The sequence below is a fragment of the Myripristis murdjan genome, chromosome 16 (genome assembly GCF_902150065.1).
Source record: "Myripristis murdjan chromosome 16, fMyrMur1.1, whole genome shotgun sequence".
NCBI lineage: Eukaryota > Metazoa > Chordata > Actinopteri > Holocentriformes > Holocentridae > Myripristis > Myripristis murdjan.
This window is the reverse complement of record NC_043995.1, coordinates 23,359,826-23,377,474: the sequence shown is the minus strand read 5'-3', so window position 1 is coordinate 23,377,474 and position 17,649 is coordinate 23,359,826. Positions and strand designations below refer to the sequence as shown.

The window sequence follows — 17,649 nt, the reverse complement described above, 5'->3', positions numbered from 1 at the left end:
CTGTTGAGCTCTCTGAGGTCCTTCAGCACTCTGTCACACAGGCTCATCCTCTCAGACAGGGTCAACAGTCTGTCCTCAAGCTGCTCCTGGCCCTGTGGATCAAACACATTGCTCACCAGTGTAGATATCAATGTAAACCCACACACTGTGGCCAAAATTAGCACAGAGAGCAGATTGTGATCAACTGAACCTGGATAGAAGGTGTGTCTGGAGATGCGTCTACGTGGCTTCTCTGTCCCAGCATGTCTAGATCTTGATTTTCTTTAAAATGTGACAAAATGCTGTAAGGAAAACATAAACAATGTAACAAACGATCTGCACACATGCAAGTCTTTGTTACCTGTGCCAGAGGCCATGATGGTGCTGCTCCACCTGCCCTACCCTGTAGTTGCAGCAGCCTGTTAGTGCGTTTTTTTGTTTTTTTTTAATGCTAATTACACGAGTGCGGTGGCCACAGGTGATGCCATTTTACCATTACCAATTAATGGTGGAGGGGGAGGTGATTTCGCTCCCAACATAAGTGCACTGTGTCTTTAAGACAGTCGGCGTCGTGGGTTTGTGGGCGTAACCCGGAAGACATTTCTGGTTTGTCATGCGATACGACAACATGCTGTAATCTTTCAACGCCCTGCTTTATGAGGTCCGTTTTCAACATCGGTGTCGGATTAATCAAATCAAGAGGAGCTCACAGTTCCGCCGTGGACCCTCGACCGAGAGCGAAGATGTGCAAAGAGCTCAAGACTAAAGTGCTCCATCTGCTGCCGCCGACCTCCAATGGGCCGTCCGCTCAGCATGAGGGCCACACAGGTAAAGTCCCAGCGGCGGATCGATGGTGTGTTGCATGCGTGTGACAGCAAGGGGATGACTCAGACACATTTTGGGGACACTTGACGAGCAGAGGTGTTTTTGTATCACAGATGGAAAAGCTGCCATGTGTTTTGGCGTAGGACGTAAACACGGCGCTGTGTTGCATCAGATTCCTGTTTTTCCACCGTGCAGCCATGTGCGTGTTATGGTGCTACCGCCTTTTAGAAATCCTCGCATTAAAATCATGGCTGTGGATGATGATTTGTCCTTGCTTGCTTTTGAACTGTAGATGGTGCTGAAATCCTGAGCTGCACAGTCCGGGCTCTGAAGGAGGGCCATGTCGTGGCGGTGCCCACAGACACCATCTACGGCCTGGCGTGCCTGGCCCAGAGCTCCGCGGCCATCCGGAGAGTGTACGACATCAAGGGACGAAGTGGACAGAAACCACTGGCCATCTGTGTGGGAGACATTCAGGACATCTACAAGTGAGTGCACCCCTCTCTTCACCTTCATCACCAGTTTGACAAGACGACCTTGCCCTTAACCTAAAGGGAGAAATCCACCCCATCTGTTGTTTTGTGGTGCATCTGTTCTCATCCCAGCTGACAGTGGAGGTGATGTCATTTTGTGACATTTCCTGCTAAGCTTTAATGGAGCTTGATTTTTTTTTTTTTTTTTTTTTTTTTTTTTTCAGATTTTTTGTTTTTCTTTAGGTGTATGAAACACTGCCGATCAGGTTTTGGCACTGATGCTCAGCAGTCACACATGGAGACATCCCTCATCGAAATAAGCCCTCAAGCTTTTGATTTTTTTTTTTTTTTTCAGCAATTTAAATCATACATTAAGATGTCTTTTGTTGTTGTCAAATCAATCAATCAATCAATCGAGAGTTACTAATTGTATCGCATCAAAAAAACAGAATGCAATTCAGGCACTAGAAGTGTTTAAGTAAGAGTCAGGAGTGTGATGATAGACTTATTGCAGTGTTCATAAACTACAGAGGTACATGCCCATACTCTTATCTTGATTAGAGCGGTAAATCGAATCAAATCCCAGCCCCCCACCCCTTCTCAGGTTCTTGTTAAAGCTCAAACTGGGAAATACAGGAAGTCATAAACTGGAGTAAAACCTGATGATGCAGGTTGAGGGAAAGACTCGGGCCCTGTGCTGCTTGTCATCCCCCTGTCCTTCCTGTCTCTCTCCGTCTCACTGTTGCTGTTAAATGTCACCAGTAAAGCAGAAATGCCAATCCCAAGGGGGGATTTTTTTTCCTTTTATGACTGGGCCAAATACTTAAAAAAAAAAACAGCATAGCTCTGCTTGATCGTCTCTGGTTTGCTTTTGTCGCTGGACAGGTACTGTAAGGTGCAGGTGAAGGAGGAGCTTCTGGGCGACCTGCTGCCCGGTCCCGTCACTCTGGTGTTTGAACGGTCTGAGATACTCAACCCAGATCTCAACCCCTTCACTCCAGTGAGTCTACTCCTTCATGCTGAGAAACTCAATAAGCATGACAAGCTGTCTGATGTATTATTATTATTATTATTATTATTATTATTATTTGTTTTTGGGAATATCCAATTAGCTGTTTACATATGTGCGTGTTTTCTCCAGTTAGTAGGTGTACGTATCCCAGACCATGCCTTTATGAGGCGCCTTTGCCAGATGTGCAAGGAGCCTCTGGCGCTCACCAGTGCCAACATCAGCACACACACCAGCACCGTGGCTGTTCATGTAAGTCAAAATAAAGTGCAGGGAGTCGATTTCTGTCAGGAGAAGTCAGAAATGTTTGTTTGTTGCTTTTCTTGTTGTTTTCTTTTCTTTTTTTCTTTTTTTTTTTACTCGACACTTGGTTGAACTGGTTCATCTTCGCATGCACTACACTGGCCAACACCCACCACACACACACACACACACACACACACACACAAGTTTTTCTTGTTTTGTAAGTGTTAAAATATTTGTCAGCCACATTTATTATTTAAAGCTGCATGATGCAATTTGTAGACGGCTTCACATGATAGGGAGAGGGAATTGTTGGAAAAATGTGAACATGTCAAAACACAGAAATAATATAAAATGATGTTAGTGAACTACTTTTTCTTTTCTTGGTGGCTGGGAAAGGTCGAGGCGGTTCAGCTATTTTGAGTCCAGCTTCCTCAGGACAGAGCGCTCACCTTCCTAGTTTAGGTGCACGCTGCGTTTTGCCCTTGAGTGTTTATTTGCTAAATCCTCTGTGCAGAGAAGATTTCTGACCATATCTAACAGCAGAATATCATTTGGGCCATCTTGGCAAATCTAAATTTTAGGAGACTGGATGCTAGTCTCCTTGTGGTTTAGACTGATAAGATAAGTTGAATTTTAATGTGAATATCCTGACTAGTGCAGCTTTTAAGTGTATTTTCATCTCTAATAGTGCTGTACCTCTCCTCTGCAGGAGTTTCAGGACCTCTGGCCCTCACTAGCAGTGGTGGTGGATGGTGGACCAATAGGAGACCAGAGCCGCCTGGGGTCAACAGTAATCGACCTATCAGTGCTCGGCAAATACCGAGTCATCAGGCCCGGCTGGTGAGCTGAAGCACTTTTAGCTTTCACTGGTTCCTACATGCAGACTGAGCTGTGATGGCCTGATCCCCACAATCCATCGCACAGACTGATGAAATAATTATTGCATCATTTGCATCCTTTTTTGCCTCTCTGTCTTCACCCACACCCCCACCACCAATAACCCGGGAGTCTGAGATGTAAATATGTCTCATGTCTGGGTTTCATGTAACATCAGCCTCTATGTATGAAAATAGAAAACCCTGTGAAAATTAGAGCAGAGGGGGTGGAAACAAAATCAAATGTGTCTTATTGAGATCATTTCGAGTAGTACTTATTACTGTTATTGTTATTATAGTATTACAGTATATTCTATACACATATAGATTATCATTATTACATTATCTGATCCTATTATATCCTTTTCTTCTTCTTCTCCCTCCAATCATTATTATTACATTGTTTTATTATTCTATTCTATTATCTGTCGACCATCCTATACTATTCTTACTGTATTTTTATGTACTATTCTATCATATTATTATCATTAGCAATACTATTAATGCTATTATTCATTATTTAATACTGCACTGTTTGCACTACCTCCACTGACGTGCTGGAGCTAGACTATCACTGCACTGCTGTGTTCTTAGTTCTTTATTCCTATATTCCTTTTTATTTTTGTATTCCGATATTACCATATATTATTGCTCTTATTCTAGGGTGTATTGGTGTTGGGATGTGTGTATGAGCTACTGTGTGTCTGAATTTTACTTCGAGGACCAGTCAAGTTGTCTGAGTGGATCTTTTAGTTTCCACCGAGTAACAGATGTCCGTAATTCTCCTCCTCAGTGCCCTCTCTGCTACGGTTGATGTGCTGGAGCGCAAATACGGACTGTCAAAGGATCCGGGGGAGGACTGAATTCTGAACTCTCCTCACTCCACAAAACACGCTGAGACGCACAAGCTGCTCCGACCCGGCAGCTGCTTCACAAAGACAAATCCTCTTCATGTTCGCATGAACGTGGAGGTGTGTTCTCCAGGAATGCCGAAAAGTCGAGGAAGGTTAACTCTGAACGGTGGAACAAGCCTCGTTTCTCCCATGGCTGACTTTCTTCTGCTGGCTGCTCTGAGTTGTACGTTTCTTTTTTTTCTTCTTGTGTGGGGGAGAATAGGGGGGATTAAATGACTGTATTTTCTCTTTTATGACTCTATACTCTCCATTATGCTGGGAAGTTGGTGGGATTTTAAATATCGCTTCCATCTTGACTCGGCTTTATTCAGAAACGTGGAAGGAGGTCGGATATGTTACAGGTTATAATGGTTTCTTACATTAGAAATGTAAAACTTTATATATTTTATTGTCAAGGTAATGCTACTTAACTCAGGAAGTCACAGCTTGACATTTTATTTGGACTTTCATTTCTATTTTTGTAATGGTTGTTATGACAAGCAAAAGTACAATACCAGCCTTTTTATAGTCTGAATGAATGGAATGTCTTTTTCATCACTTAATATGCAGAGACGGGAGATTTTTTTGATTATACGCATACTATAACTACAAATTAAATTCTATTTATTGCAGTGTGGAGGTTGCTGTTCTGTTTTTTTGAGGATTGCCAAATGTGTCTTTTATGCATTATTTTATCTGTTATATTGAGGTATTTTGTTGGTCAGCACAGTGGACCAAACTTGAGTTGATGGATTATTCAGCACTGTAACGGCAACAATAAATGCTTCTTACTTTTTCATCTGTTTCATCTGCTGTCCTTTTGATGCGGAGGAGGCCACTAGGATGTAACACAGCCTTTATATTTAGAAGTGTTTCTCTTTTACTGAGAATTAATTATTAATGGAGTGTGAAATCAAATGAGTCAGATCTTAAATGTTAAGGAAACCAGCACAAACCAATCAAAATCGCCCTTCACATGGAAATCAACCAAAGACACCTCAGGCTGCATCCTTGTGATCACAAAACAGCCTGTTTGCAAATGACTTCAATGGATTGCATGATTTCTGTAAGTCTGAATCATCCACATCCCACGGTACATCACTCAGCTGTTCAGTTTTATTCATAAACTCAGTCTGTTTTTCACATAGCCCAAAACAAATATCGGTTTAATCATTTCTTTAAAGAAACAATGAGCCTGTTATGTCATAATTTGAGATGAAATGCAAACTGCCCCAAGATTGTGTTTGCTTTTTACCTAAGTGAATGAGGGAAAGATGTGCCACCCTGGACATTTTACTCTCTTGGGATATTGGGAAAGCTTTACTAAAATGTCTTTTCTTGTAGAATAGTAATCTCACCTCCAGTTTTTCCTGGAATTGCCTTTTAACTGAGTGACTGATGACTTCTTCACAGAGCGACACAGCATCACCCATCTGCTGTGGCTATTTTTCTGTAGTGAAAATGATGCTGTCATTACGTGAAACTCATGTTTAAACACATGTTGAATGATAGTTCACTTTCCAGACACTCCTCAGAAACACTGTAGTTTTAGTGAACGTATATTTTCTGCTCAGATACTTTTTTAGTTGCTAAGCCTGAGAAATTAGGTTCATCAAGTTTCTACTAAGCTCAACAGCCAGTAGTAAATGTATCACACTTGCCATTACTGCCATGTTTTTAATAGGTTGAGAAAAGTTGGCGAAATGTCATGAAACCCTCTTGCAATATTGTATAATTTCAATTAAGGCTCTCATATGCTGTGTACATGTCAACTCAGAATCTGGTATTTCCTATGTGTAAATTTCCGGCCTGTGACAACATTGCGTTTTGCAGCAGTGTTTGTGGTAAATAACTACTCTTAAATTGATTCAGTGACGAAAAGTGATTTGTTTTCTGATATTTCTGGGTGCTCTAATGTCACTTCAGATGAAATCAGGAAAAAAAGAGTTCTGAAATGATTCCTGAACTTAGAGCTTATAACTGAGTTGGGTGATATTCATTTTGTTTTCTCACAAGTCAGAGTTGAATTGTGATTTTAAATCAACACAGCATTCATTCATGAAAAGTCGACATGTCGGAGATGTGAGATTTTCACCTGACAGTAGCAATGAAAAGTCTCTTTAAAACACACAAGTTCATGAGTACAGGAACAGTGAGCATGATGCTTTAGCACCTCATTCCTGCTGAGACCCTGTTGTGAATGAAAGCAAATCCATAGAAATGCTGTGCTACCCAGTCTACACTAATCACTTCTGTTACTTCATGACAGGAAGGGAGACCGAGCCATTTAATGCCGACATCAGGCAGTAGTGTCTCAGATATGGAGGATTTAGTACAAACTGTCCACTGAGTTGCACTGAATGGAATGAGAAAAGGTTGATATTGTAGATGTTACTGATACTTCCATGCTTGTGAAGCTGACGGCGTGGTCTGAGCACAGGGTTGAAGTGTGGAGGAGGAGGATGGGGAAGGAGGAGGAGGAGAATTTCTAAAATGCTATGGAGGCAAGGGACTCCGTTGCATTTTAGCAGTTTGGGCTGTCAGCAGGAGTAGAAGGGAATTCCTCAGACTAACCCCATAATGCCACTTTACTCTAAAACTGAGCTCAATCAAGAGGACCCTTGCACATAAACATGTGCACGAATACACACACTAACAGACACATGGTAAAAGATTAATGCAAGTCCATACACACACACACTCATCTATATTCATCAGCCTCTGCATTCACCCCGTTTGCTCTTGTTCTTTCTCTTTCACACATTGCACGACAGCACGCCATTTCAGCTCAGTTTGATGAAAGCTCACATGAGCCACTGTTCCTTCTCTCTGTTAAACTGCTCGGCCCAGCGGCGGGTCAGCTCCAGGTAGTGTTCAGGCCCATGCGGCTGGTAGTCCAAGTACATACGGGTCACAGTCTTTTTGGGCACCGCCCTCTCTATTTGTGTCCCCTCATGCCATTCATTGAAAGACGTGATGGTGACAATTTCTGGCCGCACATTCAGTGCTGCCTGCAGGGCCGTCTCATAATAGCGCCCATTGACACGGTTGCGTGTATTATGGTTGTTCCATGGTCGGATGCTGGTATCGATGTAGCCAGGCCCGACGCTGGGGATGAAGAGGAGATTGTTGCCATCACAGAAGGCCTTGATGGCCTTCCAGTTCTGGTGAGAGGAACCAAAGGAGAAGCCATTGGAGGCAAAATACGTGTACATGCCGTCGAAGCCACCCGCAAGGATGTCATGCTTGTGGCGCTCCTCCACAATCAGGGCGATGAAGACGGCGTCATAGGCCGAGCCTCGCAGGCTGTGGGAGCCGGTGGGAGTCAGGAGTTCAGCCCAGGACTCTGGAGGAGTCAAGTAGGCGTCGTAGACATAAAACATAGGAAGGCTCTTCCCTGTGCTGGAGGTGAACTTGTAGAAGGCTCCATGGTCAGCATACCTTTAAACACAGTAATACAATAATATAGCACAGTAGGGTCACTTCGGCAGCGGTCATATGGTTTTGTGTTTGCTTTTTTAAGTAGGTATACAGGTGCTCATTTAGGTGCAACACACCCATTTCCTGAGGGGAAAATAATAGCCTGTACTTTGTAAACTCATTCATAAGTCATCAAGCAGGCCTTTCGTGATCTGAATGGCTCTCTAAAAGCATTTCACTTTCAGCAGTGCATGAAGTCTTAATGCCTTCTCTTCTGTGCTGACTCAGTGATGCAGAGCACAGTTAATCAAGCACCTACCTGTCAATGATATACTTGATGTTGTCATGGATGGTCTGGTCATTTCGTCCTCTGTACGGCTGGATGTGAAATGCGACCTGGGGAGACAGACAAGAAAAAAAAAAAAACATGAACACACATGAACACACATACCTGGTCAGAGTCCCTTCATCATATTGCTGCCAAAACAGATGCCACAGTCAGCGATTACAGTTGAGCTTCGAGAGTATTGGCTTTAACTCAACAGTCTGTAACTCTGGGGGATCTTCTCATTTAGAAAATTGACAATGGCAACAGCATGATCCTCTGCTTTCTAACTAGTCGAAGCCTGGGGAGTTGCCAAGAGGAAAAGGGGCCAATATGATGCAGTCATTATATTACAGTCAAGTCTAATTACAGCTGATTGGATACTTTATTATCCCTTCTAGTCCTGCTGTATTATCTCCACAAAACAAGGTAGTCATGCACAAGCAACCTGTGTGACCTTGTTTTGCCCCAAAGCCTAGTATGACACCAACTGTCTGGTTTCTCTACTCATTTAACACACTGCTTGTGGCCATATTTGTTAATACGTTTTCTATAACCCAACATTTAAAAAGGATAACACTGACTTAGGCCACAAGTAGAGCATATTAGTTAGGCATGTGGGAGGCTTTGTCTATGGTATGTGCCTGTAAAGGACCATGTTTCCACTCCATTACATTTTTAATGCTCTGGCACACAGTGGAAGAGATGTTTCCAACCCTGACTAGCCCCCCTTGGGAGATAATGTAAAGTTCAGTTAATGGCTTTGTTAGATCAGGCTATTTGCCATCAATGAACAAAAGCAGCCGGGAAACACAGGACCAGAAGTGAGACATACACCAACAAAAATGCCTGAGTTGAATATTTCAAGGCCAGACTAAGGAATTTCATGACTTTGAATTATATATGATCAAAGTGAAACACTTTTCCTCTTGTAAAGTGGACACCCAAGGGAAACAATATGAAGGAAAATGGCTCTCTAACAGGATGGAGGCTACCATTAACAAAATGGATGTAACACATCAGAGAATGAGCTAACACAATAAGGCTTAATGCTCAGCTTAAGCTGTATGATTTCCGTCTAAGCTTGCATTTAACCCTGCACTTGGCTGGAAAAAGGCAGCACAGTCACTAAAAGAAGATCCACTCCCTCAACATTTGCTGTTATAAGTAAAATAAGAGCTTCACAAATATGGGAAAACTACAGCTTTTGCAGTTTTCTTGACTGCAAATTTTGTTAAATGTGTTTTCGAATGAACGAGTATACTTTTTGTTCATTAAAATGATTTAGAGAGGAGGAGTTGTGTTGGAGGCGAATGGTGCCTTTTGGGCTCTCAGAGCATTTGTGGAAATGGGGCTGCTGGCGACAGTGAGTGTATATGACACTGAGTAATAAATGTACTAATAGATTAAAGTTATTCTGAAAATAGGCTGTAGCCCAGGAAGTTCTTTTAAGCTGCAGATCTGTATAGGGAAACTGAGCTGTAGGCAACAAAAACAAAATAACTACTGTCAGTAATGGAGACTGCTAAATGCTTTTGTGTGCCACAAAAATGTACATTTTGATGGTGTGGTTAGCACTTTTCCCACAACAATTCAATCTGAAGAAAGCCAGAAGTGGAGTGATGCGAGAAAGATCCTGGCTGGCTGAATAAATCACTGGTCTGAAGTCAGTGATTCAGAGGCATAAACCATAACTGTGAGTCTGATTAATGTGACTGTGCTGGACTTCATGTAATGTAACAGCCCAATCTGCTGTAATAAAGTTAGATAAAATGTTGAATGTGTTTTAAAACGGGGTAGAGTGGGTATTAAGAGGATCTGAGGCCTATTTTCTGCATAATTATCATCCAGGGGGAAAAAGAGCTGTCACAGTCTCCTGTTCACTGCAGATGAGTGCAAGCCACTAGAATAGCCAGCTCATTTTCCAGACACACTGGCCCATTACTCCGCAGTAATTTATAAGTAAATGAGACAGAGCCAAAGCATTTTGATATCTCAAACATAGATAGCGTGAGCCTTGAAATATGCTGGGCAGAGTGGAGTTTGGTGCCATGTCAGGCAGCAAGCACAGAGGGAGGGTTATGAGCCTAAAAAATATACAATGTATGAGATAAAGCGGCCTTTAATGAGACCTTTGAGATCATTCTTCATAGCAATTAGATCGATTTCAGCAAAACTGAGCACATTCCTATATACAAGCTTGTCATCTTCACTCTGTTGTGAAGGCCAGAAGGCCCTTACACACCAATGGATGGCCGTATGAGATGGGATGTAGCCGGATGCTTCTCAGTGCATCTGGAAATGAGGAAGTGTGGCTGACGGCGTCGCTTGGGCACCCATGGGCTACACTCCCCTCTGTACACAGCTACATGGCCTACTTAGTAGCTAGAACATTTTCAGCCCCTCAGGGCTCAGATTGTTCAGAGAGGCAAACTGAGTCATGGGACCCATGATACACACTCCCCCCCTGCTCCCTGCCTCCTGCACCCAGCTTCCAGTCGCCTGCGCAGCATCCCCCACCCTGCACCCCCTTGCCCAGGCCGAAGGCCTGTTCCAGCTCTGAGGTCGACCATCTTATGGCAGCACCACTGCTGTGGAGTGCTGTTGGCTCTGTTTGGATCTGCTGTTGAACTCTGCCATACACGATGCAGGATACACAGGTTGTGTGTGGGTGCTGCAGAAATATTGCTCATATTATATAAATGAAAAGTAGACTACTTTTCCTTTGCCGCGTTACCCAAAAGTGAGGTCAGGGAGTTTTAGTTGTGTGTGTGTGGGAGTGTCAGTTTGGTGGAGGTGGGATTTGCTTTTCACTAACTTGGCAAGTTAGCTCTGCTGAAAAGTTGCAAATCCTAATACAGTATTCTATATTTAATCTGGAGCGTTATCCTTCTCCTCCAGTGGTAGATGTTAGTTTTTTCTACATGGGAGACAGTTTTATCCCACTGGTCACGACAGAACCTAACACTATCTCCACCTGGAGAATATGCAGCCTGTGAATAAGACAGCAAATGCCATTTAACATATGTTGTTTTGTTTTGTTTTGTTTTGTTTTTAATCTAGGGTGCCTTACAATACCATGAATGCAAGCATTTTACTGACATTCAATACAAGCCCCTAATCCTGAATGTGTTAGTGTCAGATTCATGCCCCACTGAGCTACACTAGGCCACTGTAAAGAATCAGGCATGAGTGTAATGTTATGCAGCCTCATTTACATGCTGGGTGTCTGTCTTTGATTGTTCTGCCAAGCGGTAAGTTATGAAGCCTGCCTAGGCCATTGTAATCCTCCTCCTCAATTAGGAGTGTAGAGAGGAGGGTGCCTCTGTGACAAACAAGACAAGACAGCAAAGGACAGGAAAGGACAGGGGTGTAGGTTGGCAAACAAACATAGCACTTAGAGACAGGTGTCCCACCTTGTTTTCACAGAGACTCAAACTGGAAAGTTTGTGTTACAGATGCACAGAGGATTCTCTCCTCTTGCCCTCTTTTGTCCTCACTCTTTTCTTTGTCTTACACCACCAGATTGTCTTTTTCAATAATATAACCAAGATCTAGGGGGGGAAAGTATAACACAAACTGTCTGAGGACCTGATTCTGCAACTTCAAACCAAAGCTGCTCACTTCTCCCAAGCATTTCTCAGACCGGCTGCCTTTGAAAGCAGTTTGCAGGGATCTGTGAACATTTTGGGTTGTTGCCACTGCTCCTGGGGCCATCTCTCCTGCTGACCTCACAAATGCATCCTGGTGTGAAAGAGAGACCTCAAACAAGCTTCACCTTTTTTTAACCTGCCTTTTGATTGAAAGAGTGAGGAAATTATTTAAATGTTGTTGCATTAGTAAATTTGCATTAATGCCCCAAATGATCAGAGCCAAAGTTCTTTACTTTGTCAGCATTTTGCTGAGATTATGCAAGAAGAAGCACTCCAAAGATAAATGTCCTGTGCAGAGCGAGTGGGAGGAGGTAGTGTGAAAAAGGGAGACCTGGAAGGGGATACCTAGAAATATACCACTCAATATACTGAACACAGGATACTGTTATTCTGGAGCTTTCTCTTGGCCTTTTTTTTTATTGCTGTCTTTTAAGTGCTTCTCTAGGACACAACATTCCCTCATAGGTAAACCAGAATAAACTGCAACCTCTCTGAAATGTATCATTAATATGTGAAGAGCATGTCACTGCCCCCATCCACCCACCCACCCACACACACACACACACACATGCATTTTATGAAAATCCCATGTTTGGGTCACTGCCAATGATAAAGTGTGGCATTGCGTTCCATCTAGTAGCCATCCTCCTGACAGCATTACATCCAAAACCTTGTCAGCCTTGCCTCGCATGTCTAATCTAGTCTTTCTTGCCGTGTCCTATCAGAGATGCATTATTTCTTTCCCCGCAGCCAAATCGCAGAAGAAACAAATGTGATATCAAATCTGACAGGCAGGGTTTAGAGGGGCTGCTGGCCTGACAAGCCCACTGCCGCTCATCAAAGTTGTTTGTAGAGAGGACAAGGCCAATATGCATCAGATCACTTTCTGGAAAATTGAATGATCCTTTGTCTTCACAACACATTATCTTCACTGATGATTCGTGCTGCACTATTAATGCCACCAATCCATTTGCTTTGCCATCCTTTCTCATTAATTCAGCAGCAACTTTTCGTCTGCTGTGGATCAGATTGCCAGTCTACTTTATTAAACGCAAACTAAATCAGCTCTTGGTATATTGTGCATTGTGAGATTGAATAGGAGCACTGCTCATTAGTCTTGTATTTATACATGTTTAACACAGGCACTTCGGCAAAGAAATATCAAACTTGACTCTATCACGGGAAAGTGATGTGATTTTTGATGTTGTTTTTGTTAAAAAAAAAAAAAAAAAACTCGCTCTTGACCCTATAGCAACCTAAAGAAACTTCCACCTCCAGGAACCACCTTTGCACTCTTTCGCTTAAATAATATCATCGCTTCATGCACTGTAATTCCTTCCCCTCTCAACAAGGAGCCTTGATTCTGGATGACAGTGAAGGATTTGTCTGGTTCCTGGCCATCTCACACCTTAGCTGTGTGGCTTTCTTTATTTAAATGTGTAGTGTGTCGAGCAGGCGCTGTTGGTGCATTATTGATGGCATCTACCTTGAGAGGGGAAGCTCATAAAAGCCTGTCTTTCTCATTCTGCCATTTCACATACATTCATACAGACACAAGGCTCACTTTGGCCCAAGAGCACCTTTTAAAATGGGCACAAACATGAGCACACATATTATCACTTTTCATCTCCCACTCTCCATCTTTCAAAGACAGCTCAAAGCAGGTGTCTGACAGAGACAACTCAAATTAATTATTACCTGTATTGTTTAGAGGTTTATACACTCATACTCACACCATATACATATAAAAATGCTTTCACAGAGTTACTGTCATGATCTGATCATTGGACACGTCTCTTTCTCCTTTCCTCCAAATGTCTTCCCCCTTACTCTCTTCCTGTCTCTGAACAGAATCTGACATTAAATATATCAAATTACATGGGAGCAGTCTCTGTAAAAGTTTTATAAGCCTTCAATATGGTGACAGGAGGCAGTGGGACCACAGATACTGGATAAAGTTGTTTTCTCTGGCATGTTATTTTTCCGACCTAATTGGCATTTGGTCATGTGGTTGTGCAGCCCCCCGCAACCCCCCCAACCCTTCCACCCCACTGATGTGCTCCTGAGCTTATTCATTCCCACTGACAACTGATTCGACAGCAGCTCTTTGACCCTTTTTTCGCTCTAATGCCGGAGATGTCACTGCTGCTGCAAACATCCAGAATCAAATCCCTGAGCAGCAAAGACAGCTTTATGAGAGGATACAGAACAAGTTCAACTTCACTGGCTCTCATTCGTGCTCCTCTGTGACAAAGGCGGACTGGTGCAGGCTCCCGAACTATGAACTGTGAACGGCACAGCACACCGCAAAGCCTGGTTCGAGATTTCTGTCATGAGCAGTGATAAGCCCTCTGCTCTCCATGGTGAAGTGTCAAGATCTCTTTTCTTGTTGTTTTGTCAAAGTGCTTGTAGGGAGGTGGATGAAGGAACAAAAAGACCTTGGTGGACAGAGACATATTCATATGCTCAAGCACATGATACATCAGCCTAATTCATATTCAGGCATTCATTTAGAAATAGCATAGATAGCCTCCCTCTGAACAATGATCTGGGCTTTTATTCAAAAGATAATACCAAAGCGAGTTCAGTGGGCTTGCAATTAGGCTTCTCACAAATCACAATACAGAAAAACTGTCAGTGTTAATTTAACTCAGAAAGTGTAATAGTAAGAGTTATGCCAGTTAGATATATGTAAGTCCACACCTATCAGCTAACTTAAGACTTTAGACAGCTTTGACTACTTGCTTCAGACTAATATCAGCAAACAACACTCCAGTCAACAGTTGTTAGGTCCAAATAACAATCACTGAAAAATCAACACTAATTACAATAAAAACTAAGCTCTTTTGGTCCTATAAAATCATGCCTCAGAATAGATTTGATTTATTGCTCTGGCATGGTGCCTTGTTCTCTCTCTCTCTCTCTCTCTCTCTCTCTCTCTCTCTCTCTCTCTCTCACACACACACACACACACACACACACACAGAATGTGCTGATGCCATTTACCTTGAGGTTGTGTCTATATGCAGCATCTAGTACAGCTGGTACCAAGTCCTCAGTGGGTTCCCCATTGTCATCAGCCAGGCCCGGAGGATACCAGGACAGCACCAGGACCCCTGCAAACACACAGCAGTACTGACGTCTTATCATCCATCTTGGGCCAAAAAGCCACATAATCCACCTCACTGTGGATTATAAAAAAAAAAAAAACTACATGCAGCTAGATTCCTGAACATCTTTTCATTAGAGTTACAGAAAACATTAGCAATACCTGTGGGAAAAAAACTTTTGACAGCTTGCATGACCCCAAAATTAGTTACGCAAGGTTGTCACACAGCAGCTGCACTTCATCCCCGTGGCCACACAGCGTGTCACAGTTTTACTGTCCCTTTGGAAACCACTGAATGAACATAGTAAACTGAACTGCACTGATTGAACATGCAGTGAATTTTTCTGTCCCTGGTTCTCCATTAGTGTAATGAGTTATTTTACAGTATCCAGATAGATGCTGTTGTGGTTCATTGCATAATGGTGTATGGGGAACAGTGCATTCTTTCTACCTCAGTGCCTACCTTCAGTCATGCATGTCTTGCATCTGACTGATAAATGCACACTTGTCAACTTGGGACTATTTATAATGTCTCACTTTGGTGGCAATCTCACTGCACAACTCTAGTGTGTGACAGCCCATAAATTCCAGTATAGAGGAATGCTTGCCATGCTCTGATGCAGTCCGAGAAATGGCTTCACATCAGACAGTGGTGTCTAGCCCCAGACAGGCGCGGGCACATGAAATATGCACCCAGAGGTAATTTGTTAAGCTCTTGTCCACTTGCTCAGGAGCTGTAGGAATATGGCATTACAATATCCAACAATGCCTGCGTGTATTAAAAAATATGGCCAACGCCATTCATTTTATTTATGGGCCCGCGTGAAGTGGTGAGGCATCAGTCATCAAAGCAAGTGGTGCTATTTAGAGTTTGGCTGGCTCCCTGCGCCTTTGTGCCCGTGGCTTCTAATTAAATGGACTGTTTTAACTAAGCAATGCTGTGTGCTGGCCTTCACATGCTCCATCTGTTGCGGCGTTGCGGTTTTAGAGGTAAGAATGGTGGGGTCATCATTCTGGATGGTGTACAATAACATCCTGAGCCGCAGGACAGAAACATCAGGGCCTATCAAGTGTAGGCTACTTTGTTGGCAGGACGCGCCAGGCTGTCACTTGACACCAGGCTTCAGGCTCCGACTATCTTAGAGGGAAAAAAACAACTTTTTAAAGAGACTAACAACGGAAACATGTCCCAATACGTTACATAAGATACTCAAATGACCCCATTCTACATCTTATATTGACTTTGAGCATGCAAATCTTCGAGATCAGGAGTGGCGTGGAAAACGATCAGGCCTACATGGGATGCGCTTAGACAGCTTGAGTCTCAAAAGAAGCTGTGAATTTGTGATAGTCAGGAAGCTGCTGAAAACGTAAGACAGAGAAGTACCGAGAAATCACCCTCATGTTGACTCTGCAGGTTTTATTGTTATTAAGTAGCCTTCTGTGTAGCGGAGGATTGCTCTCCAAAAAGTGCAGCCGCAGAGTTTAGGAGTTTTAGGTGAGCGTAAGGAGCTGTCCAGCGGCTGAGTGGTGCTGAAAATGTTCTGTGCCCCTAGAGCGGAAGGGAAGCAGCTTTTGAGCCACGATGCCAGATTTCTGTACAGTTGCCGGATACAAACAACCACACTCAGCTGTTTTTTCACCCCGTGAGAGTCAGAGTGCCCACTGCATTTTTTAAATTTAACTATACCTGCTGCAGATGCTCCGATCTGCTCCATGTGGGACTCCAACACGTCCGGATCCCTCGAACTGTACGGATTAAGTTCGGGGTAGAAACTGGACCCGATGTCCTCCGGCGGGATGTGCCTCCCTCTTGGGTAGCTGGCGGCGATTTTAGGGTCCCAGTGTGGGACCAGGACGTGGTCCCAGTGCATGTATTTGCCGTCCATATGTGGAGTCCCGTACCAGACATAATAAAAGATATGGACATCGTAAAATATTGTTCCTTCGGGGCCAGAGTTAGATACAACTACTTTGGGATTGCTGCCAGCTGGGCGGTCTTGACCCGGGGTAGCGGTGTCTTGGGACACCGAGCGCCGGTCCATCTTCCCCCCTATCATCGGCAGGAGCTCCAGCCCCGGAGCCAGATCCGAGAAGCCGTCGCTGGGCTTCAGTGTTCTCAAGCCCATCATGGTCCCGAAGACGAATATCGTGAACAGAAATAGTGCTATGCAAGCTTTCTTCCGCAGCCTTGCCATCTTTGGCCAGAGATGAAGCAATTCCTTGAAGACCAAGCGGCGTGGACGAAAAAGGGGTGTAAATAATAATAATAATAAAGAAAAACCCTCCTTCTGCCCCCTTCTCCGGACCGAGTTGGAGTTCAACTCAACCTGAAGGCTATACTCCCCAACGCCTGGTGTCGGCTATGGCATCGACAAATAACATATCATACATGTGCCTGCTGCATTATACATTATTTTCTTCAAAAATTCATAACTTCAAAGGCAGTTGCTACATTATTGCAGCCCTGTCACAGCAGACTGGGCTACATGACGCAGTTGGTCTTGAAGTTTCTTTCACGAGCTCATAAATGTTTTGAATTCTGCTGAGTTGCGTAAAGGTATCGCCATAATAAATAAATAAATGGGTAGACAAATATATAAATAAATAAAACAAAACTCAGTTCCAGCAGCGCTTCTTCTGCTCCACTCAACGGGAATAATCCAGTAGTACGGACTATTTATATATTCTGGTTTGAGCTCCTGGCCCAGTTGCGACAGAGATGAGATTTTGCTTCATGCGGATCTCCCCGGTGTTGCTGTCACCCACTGATCTTCAAAATGCCACTCTGGGGTATTTTTGCCTCAGTTCTCCTCAGCTCGGTGTCTCGTCCCGCCCAGTA

At 43.4% G+C, this 17,649-nt stretch overlaps 2 protein-coding genes across 2 annotated transcripts; one reads left to right on the top strand and one right to left on the bottom strand.

Moving 5' to 3' along the window:
* The first annotated feature begins 543 nt into the window (after positions 1-543).
* yrdc (yrdC N(6)-threonylcarbamoyltransferase domain containing) lies at positions 544-5,097 on the top strand. Its single transcript, XM_030072295.1, has 6 exons — positions 544-807; positions 1,097-1,292; positions 2,163-2,277; positions 2,419-2,538; positions 3,242-3,372; positions 4,201-5,097. Exons 1-6 carry the CDS (start codon positions 636-638, stop codon positions 4,268-4,270), a joined length of 804 nt encoding a protein of 267 aa, XP_029928155.1. The 5' UTR covers positions 544-635; the 3' UTR covers positions 4,271-5,097.
* Positions 5,098-5,398: 301 nt separating this feature from the next.
* On the bottom strand, positions 5,399-17,005 carry LOC115373967 (glycoprotein endo-alpha-1,2-mannosidase-like protein). The gene is made up of 4 exons (XM_030072639.1): positions 16,498-17,005; positions 14,705-14,814; positions 8,040-8,116; positions 5,399-7,741 (listed from the first exon to the last, which is right to left on the bottom strand). Exons 1-4 carry the CDS (start codon positions 17,003-17,005, stop codon positions 7,105-7,107), a joined length of 1,332 nt encoding a protein of 443 aa, XP_029928499.1. The 3' UTR covers positions 5,399-7,104.
* Positions 17,006-17,649: the final 644 nt, after the last annotated feature.